General features: G+C 41.8%; 1 protein-coding gene across 3 annotated transcripts in view; it reads right to left on the bottom strand.

Annotated features, from left to right (window-relative positions):
* Positions 1–9,105: 9,105 nt before the first annotated feature.
* NRBF2 (nuclear receptor binding factor 2) overlaps positions 9,106–24,592 on the bottom strand; it is a 39,550-nt gene continuing 24,063 nt past the window's right edge. For all 3 annotated transcript variants that reach the window (XM_047761443.1, XM_047761445.1, XM_047761444.1), the window contains 2 exons: positions 12,405–12,445; positions 9,106–11,270 (listed from right to left, as the gene is read on the bottom strand). In XM_047761443.1, coding sequence (XP_047617399.1) covers positions 10,560–11,270; positions 12,405–12,445 — 752 coding nt within the window. In that variant the 3' untranslated portion in view covers positions 9,106–10,559. The remainder of the gene's footprint in view (positions 11,271–12,404; positions 12,446–24,592) is intronic.

The raw sequence follows: 24,592 nt of genomic DNA, 5'->3' as shown, positions 1-24,592 counted from the left end.
GAGAGAGGACCATAATGTTTGTGTCACTGAAGACATTCATTGACTTTTTTACAAGGCAGGGGAAGTGTGTTACTAATCTGTTTACCTTGTTCCTTCCGTCCTTTTGGTTAGCTCAGATGCTCCTTACTTGTGAAGACAGCTGAATGTGTCCATTTCCTCCAGACAGTGAAATAGTATTGGATATGTAGAATAATTTGAAAAGTTTAAGATCAAGGAAACTTTAGAAGGGGAAACTTGTGCTGAATATTTTGGTCCTTCCTATTAAATTCATTCTGATGTCATTTGGACCTGAATATGAATTCCTTTTCCTGATGAATGAATTACATGTGTTCAAATCCATTTCTCTTCTGCTGCGCAGGTTAGGATTGTAGCACCAGTGCAAATCATTCCTGTTACTTTTCTTTGGTAGATGGGATATGGGCTTAATGTTATCTGGATAGGATTACTGAGCTTCAGAAGAAAAGTGTATTGATGAACAAATACTATAGATACAGAACTATAGATTCAGTATGTTCTATTTCTAGAGCCCAGAACAGATCAGGATTTTCAGCCATGGAAGTGGGAAAATAAATTATTATAGCTGTTTGGTATAAGCACTATGAATTGGGCTGTAGCAAGTAGCCGAGATATAAGGATATATGCCACCAGGCCTGTGACTAAGATTCAGGCTCAAACCTTTCCAAACTACAAAATTTATGACATTCCTGGTTATGCATCAAGGTTAATTAGATTAACCTTGATACTTACACCTTGAAACCACATGGAAGGTGCAGGGACATTTTCTCTGTGTATGCGTTTATACACAGAAAATGTGAAGTACTTGGCTCTCACAGTAACTTATCTGGCGCTTGCAGTGAAAGCAAAGTAACTTTCAAACAAAAATGAAATGTTAGTAAGCCCTGGGTCACTTGGCTGCATACAAAGTGACTTCCCTTTCTTGGCTGGGGACATTGTCACAGCTGACTTAAGCTTTTCAGTCAGTTCTGTGTAACGAAGCCAACCAGCTGCAGCTAAGACTGAAAGACTGCTTGTCTTTTCTGTGTTTTTTCTCTGAAAAAGACCTCAGCCCTGGGGTCAATGGAGGGTACACGGAGGGTCTGTGTTACTTGTGTGGGTCAGAGCTGGACTGCATTTTGAGGAGTGACAGATCTGGATAGCTGGGTCAGTGCAGATAGAGCCAGTATAGTGAGCCAGGGGACCCAGTAATGAGGGTGGTAACTGACTTGCAGGTCCTGTCAAACTTTTGTAGAACACAGGACAGACAACCACAGAGCCAAGGTAAGTCTTCAGGTTTAGTAAGTGGAAGGAGTTCACGACGAAGGGCATGCAGGGATCAGTGCCACATGTGCCTTGAAACTTAGGATATGTGGGGGATGTTGGGAGAAAGGGTTTTTTTTTTTATAATTTATTCAGCATTTTTATGTATTTGGCACTGGTAATATGATAAAAATAATCCTTAGCAAGCTCAGGATTGTGCCATCAATGCTAAATACTATGTAATAAGCACAGCAGACCCTTGAACAACACGGAGTTAGGGGTGCCAACCTCCACGCAGTCAAAAATTCACACGTAAGTTTACAGTCAGTCCTCTGATTCCACATATATGGACCCACACAGTTTAATGTTCAAGAGTCAACTAAGGTACAAAACATACAGAAAAGGTTTAATACTTACTTACGATATTTACTGCCTTAGGGAAATCTTCAGAAGGGTGGCAGTATTTGGACTCTTCGAGGAACAGAACAAATATTGTGGACACATTTGCCTTCCAGCCCTTTTCCATAGACACATTAGCTGAGACTTAACACACTTTCAGAAGTGACTTTCAAAATCATAACTCTCGTTCTAGAAGAGCAGAGGGGTAGGGACTGCTTCTGGTACTGCCATTATAAGAGGTGAATGTCAAGGTGACAAATCCCTATACAATTCAGTAGGTGCCTTCCAGGATACACCACAGGCAAGGGACTCTCATCTCCCTCATATTTGTGCAGTACAGATTATTTTCACATCAGACACCTCAGAGACACTGATAACCTGAGGTGCTTTTCTTTGTCAACTGCAATTTTAGCCAACCTAATAAATGTATTATGTCTTCTAGTCTCTTTGCAAATGAGTAAACTATATGTGGCATGTGTGGGGAACTCTTCACCGAAATTTTCTAGTAATTTTTTTTTTATAGAAAATTGTTTTACAAAACTTTGTTAGCTAACCTTTTCCAGATATAAAGGGGAAAAGCCAGCCAATAACTTCCCATTACAATCCCTAAAAATCATAGCATCATAAAGTCCAATAAAAACCATTGGTTCATCCTGATTTGTGGGTCTTTGAGGGACCACATCGGACATACTAGTCTATTGCACTCTGCTTTCACATAAGCCACCCTGTTTTTGGTCTCAACATGCCATTCACTTCTTTTTTTTCTTTCCCTTTTTCTTTTTCTGGCTGCACCTGTGGCATATGGAAGTTCCCAGATCAGGATCCAGCCTTGCCACAGCTGGATCCCTGCCCACTGAGCAAGGCCAGGGATCGAACCCACATCCTCATGGAAACGATGTTGGGATCTTAACACCCTTGAGCCACAATAGCAACTCCTCTGTTCACATCTTTCCAACCATTAGTTTGCACTTTTCAAGTCAGGTGTTCACCCCTTGTCACATGGTCATCTACTATATTGTGTCTGGTGTCTGATGCTTTTTCTGTTGTGCTCAGTGAACTAGGACCCTTGTGGCTACTGAGCAATCCTTGAAAGCATATCCCAAATAATTTCCACTCCTCAAAACCAGGACCTCACCCTGAGAAAATTGAAGGACAGACCATCTGAGCCACAAGTTTCCTCACATGTCTTACCATTAGCTGACTCTGACCAAGCTTACTCATACGTCTTCCTTCTCATTTCTAATGCCATGCTCTGGTTTTTTACCTAGGAAGCCATTTCTCCATCCTCTGACCACGTTCTTTCTTCCATGAAGACTACACTATTTTACAGTTTTAGTGGCAAAAGGAAGTGTTCATTAAATACCTGGTACCTGTATTCACTGATTTAAAACTGTTTTATTTTGCCTATAGAGAGTTATAAACGACTCTGAATATGAGAATATTTTCTAGTGACCAACTCAACTCTGCAGCTGACCCACAAAGCCAACAAGAACAAGTTTCTTACCGTCCACTAGATGGCACTCTTGGTCAGCAGTGATTCTTGAAAAAGACACTTGGAGTTCCTGTAGTGGCTCAGCAGAAATCAATCTGACTAGCATCCATGAGGATGCAGGTTTGATCCCTGGCAGGTCTGATCCCTGGCCTCGATTAAGGGTTAAGGATCGGGTGTTGCCCTGAGCTGTGGTGTAGGTCGCAGATGCAGTTTGGATCCCACATTGCAGTGGCTGTGGTGTAGGCCAGTAGCTACAGCTCTGATTTGACCCCTAGCCTGGGAACCTCCATATGCTGCTGGTGTGCCCCTAAAAAAAAGACAAAAGACACTTCCAAATGGGACAATAAAAAGTCCTGGAGTTCCAAACCCAACTAGCATCCAGTGGATGTGAATTCGATTCCTGGCCTTGCTCAGTGGGTTAAGGATCTGGTGTTGCCATGAGCTGTGGTGTGGGTCACAGATGCATCTGGGATCTAGCTTTGCTGTGGCTGTGGTGTAGGTTAGCAACTGAAGCTCCAATTTGACCCTTATTCTGGGAACTTCCATATGTCATGGGTGCAGTCCTAAAAAGACCAAAAAAGAAAAAAAAGTCCTTTTAAAAACAGTAATGCTACATGCTCCAGTAGAGGTCTCTAATTAGGTAGGCTACCCTGGGTTTATGATTATGACAAAATATGATAAAGATCACTTGATCTTTATTGCCTCCTGGTCTATGATTTAATAAATAATGATAGTTTTGTTTGTTTTTTTATGAGTGCACTCATAGCATATGAAGTTCCCAGACCAGGGGCTGATTCCAAGCCACAGCCACAGAGTTCCCATCATGGCTTAGTGGTTAACGAATATGACTAGGAACCATGAGGTTGCGGGTTCGGTCCCTGGCCTTGCTCAGTGGGTTAAGGATCCAGCGTTGCCACGAGCTGTGGTGTAGGTTACAGATGCTGCTCGGATCCCGCCCTACTATGGCTCTGGTGTAGGCCGGTGGCTACAGCTTCTGATTCATCCTAGCTGGGAACCTCCATATGCCGTGGGAGCGGCCCAAGAAATGGCAAAAAGACCAAAAAAAAAAAAAAGCCACAGCTACACCACAGTTGCAGCAACACTGGTCCTTTTAACCCATTGCACTGGGTCAGGGATCAAACCCACGCCTCCAGCAAAACTGAGCTGCAACAGGCAGAGTCTTAACACACTCCACCATGTCAGGAACTCTTATTATTTTTACAGTTCATGTTTTCCTTCTTCAAACAGATTATGAACACATCCTATAGCAAACTACTTCACACCAGTATTCATCTTTTAAAACAAGTTTTAATCATAACTTGTCACAGATGAAAAGGGATAGCACAGAAAATGGACATTAGAATATGATAAGGACAGGATCAACTTTCATTGAGTGGTCTCCAACTTCTTGAGAAGCAGAGTAGCTGAGGGGCACTGGTATAATGTGCACCTGAAGAGAAGTTTGAATGACCAGGCCCCTTGGGCATGGTAGGAAAACTAGATATCTTAACGCTAGTGTGGCCCAGTAAAAACAGCAGAGAACTGCTAGTCAAACCTTTGTTTCTTCTGGCTCTGCTCCCAAACTGGTATAAAATTTCACAAAACTCCTAACCTTATGGGCCTTAATTTTTTAATGTTTTAAAGGCCCTAAAAATTATGACATCCATGACATCAATATGAAAAGCACCAACCAAGGCATACTGAGGAAAAAGAACCAAGCTGGAGGGATCACACTCCCTGACTTCAGACCATACTACAAAGCTACAGTAACCAAACCATATGGTACAGGCAGAAAAAGACATGTAGATCAATGGAACAGAACAGCCCACAACACACAGACCTATGGTCAAGCTGTGACAAAAGAATCAAGAATACGCAACAGAGAAAAGACTCTTAAATATGTGGTGCTGTGGAAACTGGACAGCCGCAAGTGAAAGAATGAAAGAGAACATTTTCTCAGGCTACACAAAAAAATAACTCAAAGGGCTCTTTAACGACCTAAATGGTAAGACTAGAAATCATAAAACTTATCAGACAGAAGCAGAACAAGCTTCAACATAAATCAAAACATTTTTTTTTAGTTCTGTCTCTTCAATGAAACAAGTTAAAAAAAAAAAAACAAAAACCTAATTTTAAAAAAGCTTTTGCAGAATTCCTGCTGTGGCTCATCAGTTAATGAACCCAACTAGCATCCAGAGGACATGGGTTAGATTCCTGGACATTCAATGGGCTAAGGATCTGGCATTGCCCTGAGCTATGGTATAGGTCAAAGATGCAGCTCAGACCTGTTGTGGCTGTGGCTGCGGTGTAGGCTGGCTGCTACAGTTGCCAATTGGACCCCTAACCTGGGGTGTGGCTAAAAAGAGGAAAAAAAGAAAGTTCCCATTTTGGCTCAGCGGAAATGAATCCAACTAGGAACCGTGAAGTTTTGGGTTTGCCCCCTGGCCTTGCTCAGACATGACTTGGATCCCTTGTTGCTGTGGCTCTGGCATAGGCCAGTGGCTACAGCTCCAATTAGACCCCTAGCCTGGGAACCTCCATATGACACAGAAGCGGCCCTGAAAGGACAAAAGACCCCCGCCCCCCAAAAAAAAGCTTTTGCACAGGAAAGGAAACCATTTACAGAATGAAGAGACAACCTCAATGAATGGGAGAAAATACTGGCAATAAAGGGTTAATACCTAAAATATATAAACAAACATCAATATTTTAAAAACCAAATTATAAGTGGACAGAAGACCTGAATAGAAATCTTTCTAGATGTCAGGCATGAGAAGCATCATGAGAAGATGCTCAACATTGCTAATCAGGAAAAAACTCAAAACCAAGAGATGGCACTTCGCACCCATTGGAATGGCTATCATCAAAAAACAAAAAAAACAAAACAAAACAAAAAAACAAGCCCACAGGAGTTCCCACTGTAGAATCCTACTGCTGAGGTGCCTGTTCCATCCCCAGTCTGGAGCAGTGGGTTAAAGGATGGAAGAATACAGGTTACATTTGTAGCTTGGATTTGATCCTTGGCCCAGAAACTTCCATGTGCTGCAGTTGCACCCATATTAGAAAAAAAGCAGCCTGCAAATGTAGAAGAGGATATGGGGGAAAGGTAACCCTGGAACACTGGTGGCAATTAAGTTGGTGCACCCATTAAAACCATATAATTCAGCAATTCCATTCCTGGGTATATATCCAAAGAAAATGAAAATACTAATTCCAAAAGATACACGCACTCTAGTGTTCACAGCATTATTACGACAGCCAAAATACGGAAGCAATCTAAGTGCCCAACCGAGGAATGAAGAAAGATCTGGCCTAGGTACAATGGCATATTATTCAGTCATAAAAACAATGAAGATATGGCCATTTGCAATAACATGGATGGACCAGAAGGGTGTCATGCTTACAGAAATACATCAGAGAAAGACAAATACTCTGTTATCACTTAAAAGAATAAACGAATTCAACAAACAGACTCAGATATAGGATCCTGGTTACCACTGTGGAGAGGGAAGTGGGGAGGGCAGAGGTAGGGGCAGTGGATTAAGAGGTACAGATGGCAGTTACCGTCATGGACTAATATCCATGAGGACATGGGTTCGATCCCTGGCCTCGCTCAGTGAGTTAAGGATTCAGCGTTGCCATGGGCTCTGGCGTAAAGGTTGCAGACATGGCTCAGATCCTGCGTTGCTCTGTGGCATAGGCTGGCGGCTGTAGCTCCAATTCAACCCCTAGCCTGGGAACTTCCACATGCCACAGGTGTAGCCTTAAAAAAAAAAAAAAAAAGCAAGAGGTACAAATGAATAAGCCACAAGGACGTATTGTACAGCACAGGGAATACAGCCAATATATATTTTTTTCATTTTTGGCCACCCGGCAGCAAATGGAGTTCCTGGTTCAGGGATCAGATCCAAGATGCAGTTTCGACCTACACCACAGCTGGGGCAATGCCAGATCCTCTCACCCACTGTGCCGGGCCAGGGATCGAACCTGTGACCTGGCACTGCAGAGACATTGCTGATCCTGTTGTGTCAATATTTTATAATATAAGTTTCCAGGCCAGGGATCAAACCCGTACTACAGCAGCAACTACAGCCACTGCAATGATAAGGCCGGATTCTTAACCTGTTAGGTCACCAAGGAACTCATATAACTTTTTTTTTTTTTTTGCTTTATAGAGCTGCACTCACAGCAGCACATGGAGGTTCCAGGCTAGGAGTCAAATCAGAGCTACAGCTGCTGGCCTACACCACAGCCACTGAACTCCTGTAGCTTTAGATGAAGTATCATCTGTAAAAATATCAAAGCCCTATGTTGGACACCTGAAACTAATACTGTAAATCAACTATACTTCAATTAAAAAGTGCCTGGGAGTTCCCATTGTGGTTTAGTAGGTTATGATCCTGACTAGTACCATGAGGGTGGTTTAATCCCTGGTCTCAGTCAGTGGGTTAAGGATCTGGCATTGCCACAGGCTGTACTATAGGTCACAGATGCAGCTCAGATCTGGCATTGCTGTGGCTGTGGCATATGCCAGCAGCTACAGCTCTGATTCGACCCCTAGCTTGGAAACTTTCATATGCCATACTGGTGCAGTGCTGGAAAGAAAAAGAAAACAAAAACAGTGCCTAGAAAATGTTAAAAGAATAAAGATAATGTAGTTAATCTTCTGAATTGACTTACCTGGAGACGATATTTTCATTATTTCAATAACCTTGTAATAAAACACTAGACAATAGCTTGGAGAACCATTTTGCAAATAAGCTATGTTCTTATTCCATCTTAAGCATGGTTTCTGAGGAATGAATTTACCTATGGTTACTCTAGCTGTACAGCTAAGACTGCTTCTATATAGGACTAACTTTCTGAAAAAAAATTTGTGTTTTGTTGACATTCTGTAAAAAGTGAAAATAGACTTCAGACTAGCCTAATGCCCAGATACTTAACTGAGTTCAAAGCAAGAGGCTACCACTAAGGCAGGAAGGACAAGAGCCTGCTCAACCTCTGCTACATGCATAATGCATTTTCCTTTACTCGAAACGACGTTTCCTTAAACCCCTTTCAGGGTCCTGAATCAAGACAGAGAATACACAACAACTAAAAACTCCAGCTAGGAGATGGGCCATGTGCCTTAAGGAACAACAAGTGTTGTTTTAAGGACCAACTCCATGGAGATACTTGTGCTAGGCTGCTGCAAAGGTACCAAGTCATCTGGTCGAAAGGTACATGCACACGTGCTGACAGACTTGAACACAATACTTAGAAACAAGATCAATCAAGAGGGCAAAAGGGATAAAAGAACGTAACGGAAGATAATATGAGAAGAATATAAATATATATGACTGGGTCATTTGCTATACAGCAGGAATTGGCACAACGCTATAAATCAGCTCTAACTTTTTAAATAAAAGGGTACAAGAAAGTATGACTGAAAGCTTCAAGGACAACGGAAAAGTAAAATTAGTCCATTTAACATGTATTTGTTGGTGGCAATGCACAGAACAGGGGCCTGTAAAATACATGTCAAAACATGACAAAGCTCATTTTTAAAGGCCAAACAGCTAGGCTTATAGATCTGCTCAGTTGCCAAATACTGTCTGAGCCCTAGATGCTTGCAGTGGGCTTAACTACCTTGGAACACACTCAAAACATGTTTTCCATGTTGGAAAAGGACAATTTCATATGAAAGGCACTCTCTTCCCAATGCTGGTCATGCAGGGCATAAAATGCTAGGCACCCGCACAATAGCAGTCTTATAAGACACAAAATGGGGCTTCTAACTCCTTGCCTTTTTTTTCCCACAGACATCAGATTATATCTAGGCTTATAGAGCTGACACAATCTTTTAATCTGAAGTTTATAAAGAAGGTTAGGCAAGCCAAGTAAGTATTCTCAGAGTCCAGGCTACTACAACATTGAGATGGATGGACAGTTAACAGAACAGAGGATAGAACTCTGAAGACATTTTAAGAAGCTAGTTTATTTTTGGTTTCATCTGCAACAAGATGAGACAGATGGGGGAAAACAGTGGCTTCTGCATGGTCACTTCATCTAATCAGACTTCTGCTGGTTTCACTGCTTCACATGTGAGCCCATCCCTACCCCCTTAACCCAAATGTACCCCATTCCCTACAGCCAGAATGGTTTCATATTTCTGTCACTGTCACAATCCCCCTTCCCAATAAATTAAGGCTATGCTTTAAACACACCCAGTGGCTTATACCCAAATGCTTCACTTACAGCTTCTTCCCACTCCTGGATTGTCAGTGGACTCTGACAAGAGGAGGGTGTCTGTGGTGCTTCACAGCCGCTCAGCTCTGACTTGGGAATCAGGTGCCCAGGGGTGTCTGTACCCAGCGGGGGCATTTTCCACATGTGCTAGTGCAAGAAGAAGGCTGAGGATACGTGTAAACTCAGAACTTCATTGTTCTGTTTCACCCTGGTTGTAGGGGAAACTGATTACAAACACTGAAGAAAAACCTTTCACATACCAAAGCTACTGTTTGACAGGTTTTCTTCAAATTCATATTCAAAATTTCCAACACAGAAGCTGTATAAAACTTGCTTTTTATCTACCAACCACATTCAACAAAGGTATAAAATACAATTACTTTATTGATTTTTACAATCAAATACTGCCAACTAGCATTACTTCCACTCATGCATCATTAAAAACAAAAGGATATTTCCCTTGGTATTTTCAAATGATGCATTATACAATAAACAAAAAAAAGTTAGAACTTAAAATGCACCCTGATTAATCATGTAAACTGGTAATTTTTTTTAAAAAAGCGTAACTAATAATTTGGTTCCTTTCTTCATAAAATGGAAATTTAAATATTTCTCCTGATAGTCTTGAGGTTATCATCATGTTATGAATAGTGCAAAGTGTGGCACACAGTTTCTTCTAGAAAGGTGTGTCTTACCTTTTTAAACAAACAAAATGTGCATAACAAGATGCATACACTCAATGCATGATAGAAAGCATGTTTCAAATACAAGGCAGCCCCTCGGGCCACCATATTATTTAGGTTTTACATTATCATTTATGGCATTACAGATTAATTACATATAACATACTTTTATGCATTTTTGACCCTGAAGATAGGAAAGATAATTGTTGCTTGAAAAAATTATTCCAGGTAGCCATTTGGTTTGTTATCAGGAGAAAGTGAACCTCCGAGAGCGGAGTGTCTGCCAAGTCCGAAATCATGAACTCAAGTCAGTAAATCAGATGCACGATACATTTCACAGTGACTGTTTCCAAGTCCTGGCAATGCCTCGTCTCCACGTGCGCCAGATGATGGAGTATCTCTGGGATTATCCTTGCATGTGGTTTTCCCTTTTTATTTTTACTGGATTAACTATATTACTCTATTATTTTCTCTTTTCACCTCTTCTCTGGGCTTCCATTTTAATTATTCATAAGTCCTTTCAAAATATCCTCAGAGAGCTCCATAAGGGGCAGTTCTGGAGATGGAAAATCCAAGGGAGGAAGGTTGGGTATTGGAATATCCTTGGCTTTCCCAGGATTTGAAGCGAACTTCTGCCAGGTTGAAGAGGCTGTGGCAGTTTCTGAATGTGGTGGCAAGCTCCACAACTCTGATTTTTCTACAAAATCAGCATCTACATCAAGCTCCTTTTCTACTGGGCCTTTCAGAAGTCTGGCCTTTTCAGCCTTTAGCTGTTTATTTTCTTTCCTTAATCTTTCATTCTCAGCCACAAGGAATTCCACATGCCTCTTCAAATCTGCAATTTTGGTTGCCTGCTCCTCTATAATTGTTTTATCATCTTTGGGGGTTTTGCTTCCAATGCACAGCTCCGTTGGCTCACTCTTCTGCTGAAGTAAAAATAGTAGTGTGTCTGGCTCCCTGTCAAAGACCCCCTGAATTTCAGGCAAGTGCTTCTCTGTGGAAGGGCTATACCTCTGAGAGAGGAGGGGGCTCTGGCCATCTGCATCCTCAGCAGAGGGTTTGTGAGATGCCTGAAGCTGGGCAGCTGCGTCCTTGTCTGAGCTCTGCTGGGCTTTCAGCCTTTCCTCCCGCTTGGCCCTCTTCCACCTTTCCTGGATGAGAAGGAGCTGTTTCATGTGGCTCTCCCTTTGCAGTTCCAGTGATAAATGAGCCTATGGGGATAATGGAACACTTTAAGTCTCTGTAGTAATGTCCTGTAATTACTATTTCCGTACCTTTCTTTCTGAATAACCCAGTTAACACTTAAAAATTGCTTTATATACTATGTTTGCAGTTCGACAGAACCTCAAACATTTTTCAAAATAACAAAGTCTTTTTAGGTCAGATAACATTTTTATTCATAGACAAAACAGCATTCATTCAGAGACTCAGATGTCCTATTCCAATTTCAAATCAACATAATGAATCAGACCTTTACTGAACGTGCCTTACCACTCAGCAGTGCTATTTGTTCTCAGCTTAAAATTAGAAAAGTACCCCTTTAGACTGTAATTCTAGTTAAAGTCTAGCTAAAGGCTTGCCTACCAACAAGGGCTCAATGCACATCTCTTTTTCATGACTAACACAAGCAGTGCTGGACACTCAAAGGCAAGTGCACAGAATGGAAAACAACTTTTAGGTTCTCTTTGTTCAGTCTGAGGAACTGGTGGTGGGGTGTGGGTGTGTGTGGGTGTGTGTCCTGGCCACTTATATCCCTTTAAATCTCCTTAATACAATCAAACATTTACCAAGTACCTCCCGTGTACCTGCCACTTTTATAATCAGGAAATCACCTTTGGATAAAGATTCAACTTTGGAAAGTGCTATTTTAAAAACCTAGGCAGTCTCCCCCTCCCCCAACACAGAAGATAATTTAAAGCCACTGGTGAAACAAATTTAAAAGTACAAGAGCTTGGGAATTTAGGAAAAGACAGGTCCAGATTTAAATTATCTTTGACAAGCAAAGGGAAGGCCAAAGTGGCTTCCCCTTGGCCAGGCCGCTTGCATACTGTGAGCTAATGATCAGGAAAGGCCCTCAGAGGGGTCTCTGAAGGACACACTCGGCCATTTATGATCTATGGATAACCCCTAGGAAAAAGGGTGGCAGTCTCTGCAGGCCGTGTCTGGTCCAGCAACAGCAGTTCACTAAGTTTTCATTTCCTCTCTGAAGGACTCATCTCTTGTGTATTTTATGTATTTTTGACTGCAGTGTTTGGGGAAGGGGCACAACGCTTTATTTTACACACAATTCAAGTCACCACAAGAGAATTCTTCTAACCCTTGTTCGAAGTATTACAGCATCTCACCTGCTCAGACTGTGTCAGCTTCATTGCTTCAGAAAGATAGGCTGGTTTAAAAAAAAAAAAAAGAGGCTTATTAATATCTGAGCACCTTCGCTTTGTAACTAACAGATCAAAGGAACAGTTTTAATACTCCTCATATGACAAGGGGAACTGGTCTTAGAAGCAATTCTGCTAGTTATCCTCCTTCTGCAAAGAAAGTGAAGATTTGAAAAGAAAAAAAAGATTCTTAATTGCTCCAAAAAAGCTATCAGTGGTAATCAAATGTAGATATTCCACATTTCATCTTGTAGGCACTAGTTATTTAAAATCTCTACAGATTTCACAATTATGGAAGTAAAGATGGTGTAACCAGAAACAGAATCAGGGAGGATTAAAATAAAACAAGAACCTGTCAAAACCCTATTACTCATATTATGCTCACAAAAATATCAAGAGACTAACAATGACTTTTTACCCGCATTAATACTGGGATGATCATTTTGGCCTCCTATACAATTACTTTTATTGAACTGTTTCTGATCTATGCCATCAGCCTAATACGAATCTGATAGTAGAAAGCCCTAGGGATTTACTGACATATTTATAATCAAGTAGCTGCAGGCAATATCATGACATTTATGAAGATGAAAAATGGTCAGTAACTCAATTAACTTCTTTCTCTGATCTAGGTGACTTAATTTGTATGAATTTAAATAATCACTGTAAAAATCCATTATTTTCCTCTCTTGAGCTGACTGGTGGAAAGCTTAAGGCCATGTTCCCCTGCTATCAAGTATGCAGGAACTCATGACGCATTTTGCGAACTAAACCCCTGGTCCTTCCCCATTTTATCTTTCTATGGATTTTGCATTTTGCTGTGTTCCTCTGTAAGTTAGCCCTTTTGTATCTTGTCTGGAGCAAGATGGGGGTATAAATAAGTATTAACAGGGAGCATATTTTTATCTCTTACTCACTATAAACCTTTTGGTACACCTCATACACTGAATTCCTCCTTACCTCTTCGCAAGTACTACAGGCAGTGCTTTCTGTCTAATCTTAATCCAAATATTTTAATGATGTTCTATGAGAGTTTTTGAAAGAGAGATACTCCCTCCCCAAAACAGCTGGTTTTTCAACCATTGCTCCAGCTATACTTCCATTATTTTCTTCAACTTTTTGTCTTTTATTCCTACATTAAGTCTGTAGACTTGAACACATACTGTTTTTTCCTTTTGCTCATGTTTAAGCCTGATGAAACACTCTCTCACTGTGACTGTGTGGATGAATTTCCCTAGATATCCCTCCCATTACGTCTGCATACGTGTGCCTCCCTGTCTGAACCAGTCTGCTTTAAATCCACTTTCTTAACAAATGGAACAGTTTCACAAGTTTATCCCAACTAGAATGCCTCCCTTTGTAGAACCTTGAAACTATAACATGACAGAAGATGCCCAAGGACACTGAGTTCCCAAAGTGCCGAAAATTTAACACCCTGTCAAAGTACTTCTCACATTTCTCAACTTAAAATCTGGGCCTTAAAGGAAGTTATTTTGAAAGAATAAACATTTTAATCTGATTGCCTGTTAATGAATTTGCTCCAGAGCCACAAGAGAAACAAATAAATGCCCCACCAAGACAGAAAAGTAGGAAAGCAATAATTATTTCAGAAAAAATTGTGTTAATAATCTGGTTAAAATGCTTCCCTCCAGGAGTTCCTGTCGTGGCCCAGTGGTTAAAAAATCCGACTAGGAACCATGAGGTTGCAGGTTCGACCCCTGGCCTTGCTCAGTGGGTTAAGGATCCAGTGTTGCCGTGAGCTGTGCTGTAGGTCACAACGAGGCTCGGATCTGCCGTAGGCCATCAGCTACAGCTCCAATTAGACCCCTAGGCCTAGGAACCTCCATACGCTGTGGTGCGGCCCTAGGGGAAAAAAAAAAATGCTTCCTTCCATTATGATACCAGGCTAATGTTTAAAGTAAATATTAAGTAAATGATGAGGAAAAGGAATTAGGAAAATCTGAAGAATCTATCACTCTTTAAAATAATAACATCTAGGAGTTTCCGTCGTGGCTCAGTGGTTAACGAATACAACTAGGAACCTATGAGATTGCGGGTTTGATCCCCACCCAGCCTTGCTCAGTGGGTTAAGGATCTGGCATTGCCGTGAGCTGTGGTGTAGGTCACAGACACAACTCTGATCCTTCGTTGCTGTGGCTGTGGTGTAGCCGGCGGCTACAGCTCCAAATGGATCCCTAGTCTGGGAACCTCCATGTGCCACAGGCGCAGCCCTAGAAAAGGCAAAAAGACCAAAAAAAAAAATAATAATAATAATAATAATAACATCCACTACTATTCTATCATGAAACTGTTGAACTGCTACCAAAGTATAAATTGCACAGCCTGGAGTTCCCACTGTGGCACAGTGGGTTAACGATCCAGCATTGTCTCTGTGGCAGCTCCAGTTCAATCCCTGGCTCAGTGCAGTACAGTGGGTTAAGGACCCATGTCACTGCAGTTATAGCTTGGATTCCATCCCTGGCCAGGGAACTTTCATATGCCACAGGTGCGGCCAAAAAAAAAAAAAAAGAAAGAAAAGAAAACTGTACAGCCTATCCAAGCACACACAGCAAAATACTGTCTCTGAATGACACAGACTGATCCACACTGAGTCGTTTTCATGAACCACAGTCTCAGAGGAAGGTCCAAGTCAAGATTTGTTTTCAAACAAATACATAAGAACACTGGATACTCTGAGGTCTGTTCATCTTCTGAAATGTTCATTCTGAGTTCTAAATATTGATAACGCCTGCTATCAACTTTCCATTTATGCTTTTGCTCTTTTTGCTGTCTATGAAAGAAATGAAATTCACTTAGAGACTGGACTGCATAAAGCTGATAAAGGAGAATTACAGCAACCTACTTACAGCTGCTAATCAAGGGTTTAAAGCAATAGATTCTTCTAACAATGCTGAATCCTTGGTAGTTTGTGGCTTTTTTAAATTTTCCCTTTTTCAAACATAGGATGGTAAAAATGTGTACACGCTTCCTCCTCCCCCATCTCCTGCCAGAAATAGAAAGCTTTCTCCTTCCAGCTTGTCAAGTAACCTTTTCATTTCTACATATTGACAAAACATTAACAGAACACTATAAAGTACAGAGGATATGTATGAGTCCTTAGCTGTGTGATCTCAAGGAAAACTGTTACTCTTAGAATCTCCACCTCTGACAGAGGCCCCCTTCTTTTGCCCTTAAGTTCTCCCGTTTCAGGCTTTCATTCACATGAGGCTTTCTCATATGATGACCTTTCCCAGCCTTATTCCTTCCTCTCAGAATACATTTACACCTGTTTAAAGCTCTAGTTGTAAGCCAATTTAGAAAACACTGAGTTCATTCCAACCACATTAATTTTCAAACTAGCATTACATTCACAGCTCCACTCTGAAACACAACACTAGGCTATTTTTAATCACATCTGAACTCCAAATCAAATTGTCTGGGTGGGATTAACTAATCACACTTAAATTGTGTCTCCATAATTAGAGGTAATGGAATCCAACAGGCTGCCTTAATCTTTTCTACTCTTGAAAAGTCAATTTATTTACTTATTTATTTATTTTTGGTCTTTTGCCATTTCTAGGGCTGCTCCCGCAGCATATGGAGGTTACCAGGCTAGGGGTCGAATCGGAGCTGTAGCCGCCGGCCTACACCAGAGCCACAGCAACACAGGATCCGAGCTATGTCCGCAATCTACACCACAGCTCACAGCAACGCCGGATCCCCAACCCACTGAACAAGGCCAGGGATCGAACCCAAAACCCCATGGTTCCTAGTTGGATTCGTTAACCACTGAGCCATGACAGGTACTCCGAGAAAGTCAATTTAGATACAGGAAACAAGGAGAGGTGTTTAAGGCCCAACATTACTTTTAGGTCTTCAAATAAAGACAGGTGATAGGAGTTCCCGTCGTGGAGCAGTGGTTAACGAATCCGACTAGGAACCATGAGGTTGCAGGTTCGATCCCTGCCCTTGCTCAGTGGGTTAACGATCCGGCGTTGCCGTGAGCTGTGGTGTAGGTTGCAGACGCGGCTCAGATCCCGCACTGCTGTGGCTCTGGCGTAGGCCGGTGGCTACAGCTCCGATTGGACCCCTAGCCTGGGAACCTCCATATGCCGCGGGAGCGGCCCAAGAAATAGCAAAAAGACCAAAAAAAAAAAAAAAGACAGGTGATAAAGGCTAGGAATGAAGGAAACTTATCTATCCAGAATATCCTACTAATCAATACACAACATATGCCTATCACCCTATTTTAATAAGTGTTTTTTATATGTGCGCATGTAACCATGACCACTCTGGGTTATTTAACTAAATGCATCATTTCACTGTGACATTCAAGGTTTCCTTAAACAGTACATTAAGTAGTATATTGTCTTTTCTTTGTAACTACAAATTTAACAATTCAATTCATACAAAATACGGCTTACGAAAGATTTAAAATGAACTGCTAAGTTTAATGTTGTTTAAAGCTCCCATAAAATTTTACCAAAAATCAGAGTTCCCACTGTAGAAACAAACCTGACTAGTACCCATGAGGATGAAGATTAGATCCCTGGCCTCACTCACTGGGTAAGGATCCAGCGTTGGCACAAGCTGTGGTGTGGGTCACAGACATGGCTCAGATCCTGTGCTGCTGTGGCACAGGTTGGCAGGTGTAGCTCCAATTTGACCCCTAGCCTGAAAACTTCCATATGCTACAGGTATGATTCTTTAAATGCACAAAGTTTTATGGGGTACATGCAATGCATTAGGCCCTACAAATGAAGAGGTATACTTTAGCAGCAAAACTTAGCTCTTCAAAATTACGAGTTCAGTAGAGTTCCTACCACCAGTACAACAGGATTGGCAGCATCTCTGCAGTACTAGGTCACAGGTTTGATCCCCAGCCCAGTGCAAGGGGTTAAAGGATCCAGCGATGCCATAGCTGCACCACAGGTTGCAACTGAGGCTTGGATCTGGTCCTGCCTGGAACTCCATATGCTGTGGGGCAGCCAAAAAAAAAGACAACCTCAGAGATTGGATAAAGATGGCAGAGGAGGAGTTCCCGTCGTGGCGCAGTGGTTAACGAATCCTACTAGGAACCATGAGGTTTCGGGTTCGATCCCTGGCCTTTCTCAGTGGGTTAAGAATCCGGCGTTGACGTGAGCTGTGGTGTAGGTTGCAGACACGGCTCGGATCCTGCGTTGCTATGGCTCTGCGTAGGCTGGCAGCTACAGCTCCGATTAGACCCCTAGCCTGGAAACCTCCATATATGCCGCAGGAGCGGCCCAAAAAAATGGCAAAAAGACAAAAAAAAAAAAAAAAGATGGCAGAGGAGTTGCAGGATGTAGAGCTGACCTTCTCCCACCCACACCCACACCCACACACACTACATGTAGAACAATTCTCACAGAATATCTACTGAATTCTGGCAGAAAACCACAAACTTCCAAATGGGCAAGAAAACCTCCACAAAACTGGGTAGGACAAGAGAGAGAAAAAAAAGAGGGAGTGAAGAGAGAAAAAGAAACCAGGAATGGACCAAGACAATAGAGGAAAAAAAATAGAGAAGAGAGGAAAAAAAGGAATCAGGAAGGGACCAGCACCCCTAGGAAGGAGCTGTGAAAGAGGAAAGGAATTCACACACTGGGAAGACCCTGACTGGCAGGGAGATGGAGCAGGACAGAGGGGGAGCCTAAAAGACTTGGAGAAGAGCACACACAGCATTTAGTTCAAGGAGGGCAAAGCAGAGAGCTGCACAGAGGGTTAGTGTGCAGAGACACCCGGGCAGGAGCTGGATGCTGAGGCTCAGGCTTTAGAGGTCAGTCCCAGAGACAGGACCAGGATTGGCTGCATAGTAACAGCTGAGAGGTCTTGGAAGCAGTGTGCCATAGCCAAGGCAGCGCTGGAGGAGGCCTGGCTGCCACTGCTGGGGAGATGGGGAGGAGAAGCAGGGGCACCACCATAGGAACCTCCTTCTCTGCAGGTGTGGGGCTCACAAGCAGCAGATCACCTCTTACACAGGCTACAGGGGTGGGTGCAAGCCACCACAGCCACCTCAGACTCCAGAGGTAGGTGTGGCCCGCCACCACTGAGTATCCCGTGACCAGGCACCACGTGTTGCTCCCACCTCCCTGGAAATGTGCCCTCCCTGCGACTGCCACAGCCAAAGGCCCTATGACGGCACCACCTGCCACTACTACTTCCCTTAGGTTCACTGCGACAGCTGAGGGGCCTGAAACCAGGTGCAGCCCACTGACCCCCACTTCCCCAGGGGTCAAAGCCACCAACGAGGGCCCCAAGAACAGGCACCACCCGTTGCCCCCACCTCCCTGGGAGCATGCATGGGCCGTGCACCTACACAACCCCATCAAGGAAAGAGACTTGCAAGCATCTAAACCAAAAAAATTAGGCCAAAAAAAATTAGTAAATCCACACAAGCTATCCAGGGGTGCTCCTGCATATAAATAGCCCTCCAAGGAGTACATATTGTGGCTCAGCAGGTTAAGAACCTGACTAGTATCCACAAGGATGCGGGTTCAATCCCTGGCCTTGCTCAGTGGGTTAAGGATCCAGGGTTGCCACAAGCTGCAGCCCTGCTGCAGATGTAGCTAGGATCTAGTGTGGCTGTGGCTGTGTGTAGGCCAGCAGTCGCAGCTCTGATTCAAACCTTACCCCTGAACTTCCATATGCTGCAGATGTGGCCCTAAAAAATAAATAAATAGCCTTCCAAGACTATGGTAGCTAACTGTTTCCTGTAAACTCACAGAATAAGAGAAAGATAAGCAAAATGAAGATGCAAAGAACTACTCCCAGTTAAAAGAACAGGCGAATTCCCCTGAAGAAGCGAACAATGAAACAGACCTCTTCAGTCTAACAGACAGCAAGTTCAGAATGGAGGTAATGAAAATTCTAAAGGAACTAAAAAAGGCTGTCATCAGAAATGCAGATTACTATAAAAAGGAACTAGAAACTATAAGGAGGAGCCAAGAAAAATTAGAAAATTCATTTGCCAAGACAAAAGCTGAGGTAAAGACAATGAACAGCAGAATGAATAGTGCAGAGGAAGGAATAAGTGACGTGGAAGATCAAATAATGGAAACCGTCCAATCAGGACAGCTGTCAGAAAGCCAAATTAAAAAAAAATAATAATAATAACAAAAATGGCAAAAGTTAAAGATAACGAGAGGGTTAAAAGGTAGCAAAAGCAAAACCAAGAGTTAAGTACAAGGGAAGCCCCATAAAGCTATCGGCTCATCTCTGTGCAGAAATACTATATGCCAAAAGGGAGTGGCAAGATAAATTCAAAGTTCTGAAAGGGGAGTTCCCGTCGTGGCGCAGTGGTTAATGAATCCAACTAGGAACCATGAGGTTGCCGGTTCGATCCCTGCCCTTGCTCAGTGGGTTAAGGATTTGGCGTTGCCGTGAGCTGTGGTGTAGGTTGCAGATGCGGCTTGAATCCCATGTTGCTGTGGCTCTGGCGTAGGCTGGCAGCTACAGCTCCGATTAGACCCCTAGCCTGGGGACATCCCATATGCCGTGGGAGCGACACAGGAAATGGCAAAAAGACAAAAAAATAAATTAATTAAATTAAATTAAATTAAATTAAATTAAAAAATAAAATAAAATAGGAAGAGAAATGAAGAATTTCTCAGACAAGCAAAAACTAAAAGAATATAGCAATAGTAAACCTATCCTATAAGAAATACTGAAAGGTCTCTTCTAAATAGGAAAGTAGTAAGAAGATACAGGATAGGAGTTCCTGCTGTGGCATAGCACATTAAAGATCTGGGCATTCTCTCTGTAGCAGCTTGGGTCACTGCTGAGGTGAGGGTTTGATCCCTCACTGGGTTCAGTATCCAGCATGTGATATAAGTCACAGCTGCAGCTCAAATTCAATCCCTGGCCTGGGAATTTCCAAATGCTGTATGTGCAGGGAGTGAGGGAACATATAGGATGCAGGAAATCACAATTGGAAAGTAATCACTTAAGTAAGACAGCATACAGGTTAAAAAAAAAAAAAACTATTTATGAAAGGAATGATAAACACAGGAACAGCAAAAGGAAAATATGAAGATGTAAAAAAAGACATCAAAATCATAAAGTGTGACCAAAGAGTAAGAAACTCTGGACTCTTTTTTTTAGGTGTAGGCTTGAACAAGTTCTATCAGTTTAAAGCAAGCAAATATAGGAAGATGTTGACAAACTTGAAAAACAGGGCAATGATAAATCAAAAACAAACAACAGATTCACAAAAAACAAAAAGAAAAGGACACAAGCATAAAAGGAAACTATAAAAAGAAAAAGAAAGGAACAAAGAAGAAAAAGAATCAACTAGAAAGCAAGGTTTTAAAATGGCAATACATACATACGCATCAATAACTGCCTAAGGGAGTTCCCATTGTGGCTCAGCAGAAACAAACTCAACTGGTACCTAGGAGGATGTGGGTTCAATCCCTGGCCCCACTTGGTGGGTTAAGAATCCAGCATTGCCCTGAGCTAAGGTGTAGGTCACAGATGTGGCTTGGATCCCGAGCTGCTGTGGCTGTGGTATAGGCCGGCAGCTGCAAATCCAATTCAACCCCTAGCCTGGGATCTTCCATACACCACAAGTGCAACCCTAAAAAGACAAAAGGAAAAAAAAAATTTTTTTTTTGCCCCAAATATCAATGACCCTACAATGTGCTGCATACAGATGACCCACCTTAGGGCAAAAGACACACACAGACTGAAAGTGAGGGGATGGAAAATGTTACTTCATGTGAATGGAAATGACAGGAAAGTGGGAATTGCAATACTAATTATCAGACAAAACAGACTTTAAAACAAAGGCCATAAAGAAAGATAAAGGACACTATTTAATGATAAAAGGATCATTATCCAAGAAGAGGTTATTATACTCACCAACATATATACCTAATATAGGAGTACCCAAATACATACAATTACTGACAGACATAAGGCGAGAAACTGATGGGAACACAATAATAGTAGGAGACTTCAACACCCCATCTCACATCAATGGACAGATCTTCTAGAAAGAAAATCAATAAAGCAACAAAGATCCTAAAAGACACAATGAACAGTTAGACCTAATTGATATTTTCAAGACATTACATCCTAAACGACCAGAATATACATTCTTTTCAAGTGCACATGGAACATTCTCTAGGATTGACCACATAATGGGGTAGAAACTAACCTCAACAAATTTAAGAGTACAGAAATTATTTCAAGCATCTTCTCTGACCACAAGGGCATGAAACTAAAAATCAACCATAGGAAAAGTTGGTTTATGAGAAAAAACCAACTACACTGCAACTAAACAACATGCTACTAAAAAAAAACCCATGGGTTGGGAGTTCCCACTGTGGCATAGTGAGTTAATGATCCAGTGTTGCCACAACTGTGGCACAGATCACAGCTGTGGCTCGGATTCCATCCCTAGCCCAGGAACTTCCATATGCCATGGGTGTGGCCCAAAAAGGGAATAGCAACAACAACAAAAAACACCAATGGGTGAACAAAGAAATCAAAGAAGAAATTGAAAAGTACCTTGAGATAACTATAGAAACAGAACTGCAGTTCCCGTCATGGCTCAGCAGTAAAAAACCCAACTAGGGTTTGATCTCTGGCTTCACTCAGTGGGTTAAGGATCTGGTGTTGCCATGAGCTGTGGTGTAGATCAGACTCGGTTCAGATCTGGCACTGCTGTGGCTATGGCATAGGCCAGTGGCTACAGTTCCAATTTGACCCCTAGCCCAAGAACTTCCATATGTCGTGAGTGTGGCCCTAAAAAAGACCAAAAAAAGAAAAAACCAACACTACCATACAAAAATCCATGGGAAGCCACAAAATCAGTTCTTAGAGGAAAGTTCATAGCAATACAGGCCTTACTCAAAAAACAAGAAAAATCTCAAACAACTTAACCTACCTAAAAGAATTAGAAAAAGAATAACTAACAAAACCTAAAGTCAGCAGAAGAAAGGAAATAATAAACATCAGAGAGGAAATAAATATTTAAAAAAATAGAAAAAAATAAAATCAAGAGCTGGTTCTGTGAAACAATAAACAAAATTGACAAACCTCTGACCAGACTTACCAAACAGAAGAGGAAGAGAATCCAAATAAACAAGGAGTGAAAAAGGAGAAATTTTAACTGATAATGCAGAAATATAAAAAAAAAGTAAGAGAATACTATGAACAATTACATGCCAACGAATTTGACAACCTAGAAGAAATGGACAACTTTCTAGAAAAATACAGCCCACCAAAACTCAATCAAGAAGAAATAGATAATCTGAACAGACTGATCACTAGAAGTAATACAGAATATGTAGTTTAAAACAAACAAACAAAAAAAACACCTCCTTACAAAAAGTCCAGGACCAGATGGCTTCACAGGCAAATTCTATCAAAGGAAAACTTACACCTATCCTCAAACTCTTCCAAAAGAATGGAGAGGAGGGAACACTCCCAAAGGCATTCTATTACCCATTCTATCATTACATCGCCCTAATACCAAAACCAAAGATACTAACAAAAAAGAAAATTATAGGCCAGTATCTTTGATGAATATAGATGCAAAAATTCTCAACAAAATTTTAGCAAACAATCCGACAGCACATAAAAAAGATCATACAGCAGAAATAAGCAGGATTCGGAGTTCCCATCGTGGTGTAGTGGTTAACGAATCCGACTAGGAACCATGAGGTTGCAGGTTCGATCCCTGCCCTTGCTCAGTGGGTTAAGGATCCGGCGTTGACGTGAGCTGTGGTGTAGGTTGCAGACTCGGCTCAGATCCAGCATTGCTGTGGCTGTGGCGTAGGCCGGTGGCTATACAGCTCTGATTGGACCCCTAGCCTGGGAACCTCCATATGCCACGGGAGTGGCCCAAGAATAGCAAAAAGACAAAAAAAAGAAAGAAGCAGGATTCGTCCCAAGTTCACAAGGATGGTTAAACACATGCAATTCAATCTAATACACCATACTAATAAAAGTCAAAAATGACATGATCACCTCAATAGATGCAGAAAAGGCAATTGACAAAATTTAACATTCATTCATGATTAAAAAAACTCCTACCTAAGTGAGTGTGAAGGGTATATATCTCAACATCATAAAAGCCATTTACGACAAACCCACAGCCAACATAATACTCAAAAGACAAAAGATGAAACCCTCTCCCCTAAAATCTGGAAGAAGACAAGGATGCCCACTCTCACCACTTTCATTCAACAGAGTATTGGTAGCCCTTGCAACAGCAGTCAGATAAGACAAAGAAATAAAAATCTATTTATTTTTTCGTCTTTTTGTCTTTTTAGGGCCGCACCCACGACATATGGAGGTTCCCAGGCTAGAGGTCTAATCGGAGCTGTAGCTGCCGGCCTACACCAGAGCCACAGCAACAAGGGATCCAAGTCACGTCTGTGACCTACACCACAGCTCACGGCAATGCCAGATCCTTAAGCCACTGAGCAAGGCCAGGGATTGAACCTGTAACCTCATGGTTCCTAGTCAGATTCGTTAGCCACTGAGCCACTATGGGAGCTCCACAAAAGTTATCTAAATTGTAAAGGAAGAGGTTAAACTGTCACAATATGCAGATGACATGATATTATATATAAAAATCCTAAGGACTCCACATAAAAAACTACTCAATCAGAGAAACAAATTCAGCAAAGTAGCAGGATATAAGATTAACACTCAGGGACTTCCCGCTGTGGCACAACAGGATCAACTGGGACACAGGTTCAATCCCCGGCCAGCACAGTGGGTTGAGGATCCAGCCATTGCTACAGCAACTGCAGCTTGGATCGGATCCCTGGCCCAGGAGCTCTATATACCATGTGGCAGCCAGAAAAGAAAATAATTAAATTAAATTATTAAAAAATATTAAAACACTCAGAGACTGGTTGCACTTCTATACAGTAACAATGAAATATCAAAAAGGGAATGTAAAAAAGAAAATACCTTTTAAAACTGCATCGCCAAAATAAACCTGAACACGTAGGTAAAAGACTTATACACTGAGAACTATAAAACATTAATAAAAGATATTGAGAAGGAGTCAAAGAAATGGAAAGCTATCCTATGCTCCTGGATTGGAAGAACTAATATTGTTAAATTGACCATACTACCCAAAGCAATCTACAGATTTAATGTGATCCCTATGAAAT

Source organism: Phacochoerus africanus, chromosome 15, assembly GCF_016906955.1.
Source record: "Phacochoerus africanus isolate WHEZ1 chromosome 15, ROS_Pafr_v1, whole genome shotgun sequence".
Classification (NCBI taxonomy): domain Eukaryota; kingdom Metazoa; phylum Chordata; class Mammalia; order Artiodactyla; family Suidae; genus Phacochoerus; species Phacochoerus africanus.
Note: the sequence above shows the minus strand (reverse complement) of the source record. Positions and strands in the feature narration are given on the sequence as shown.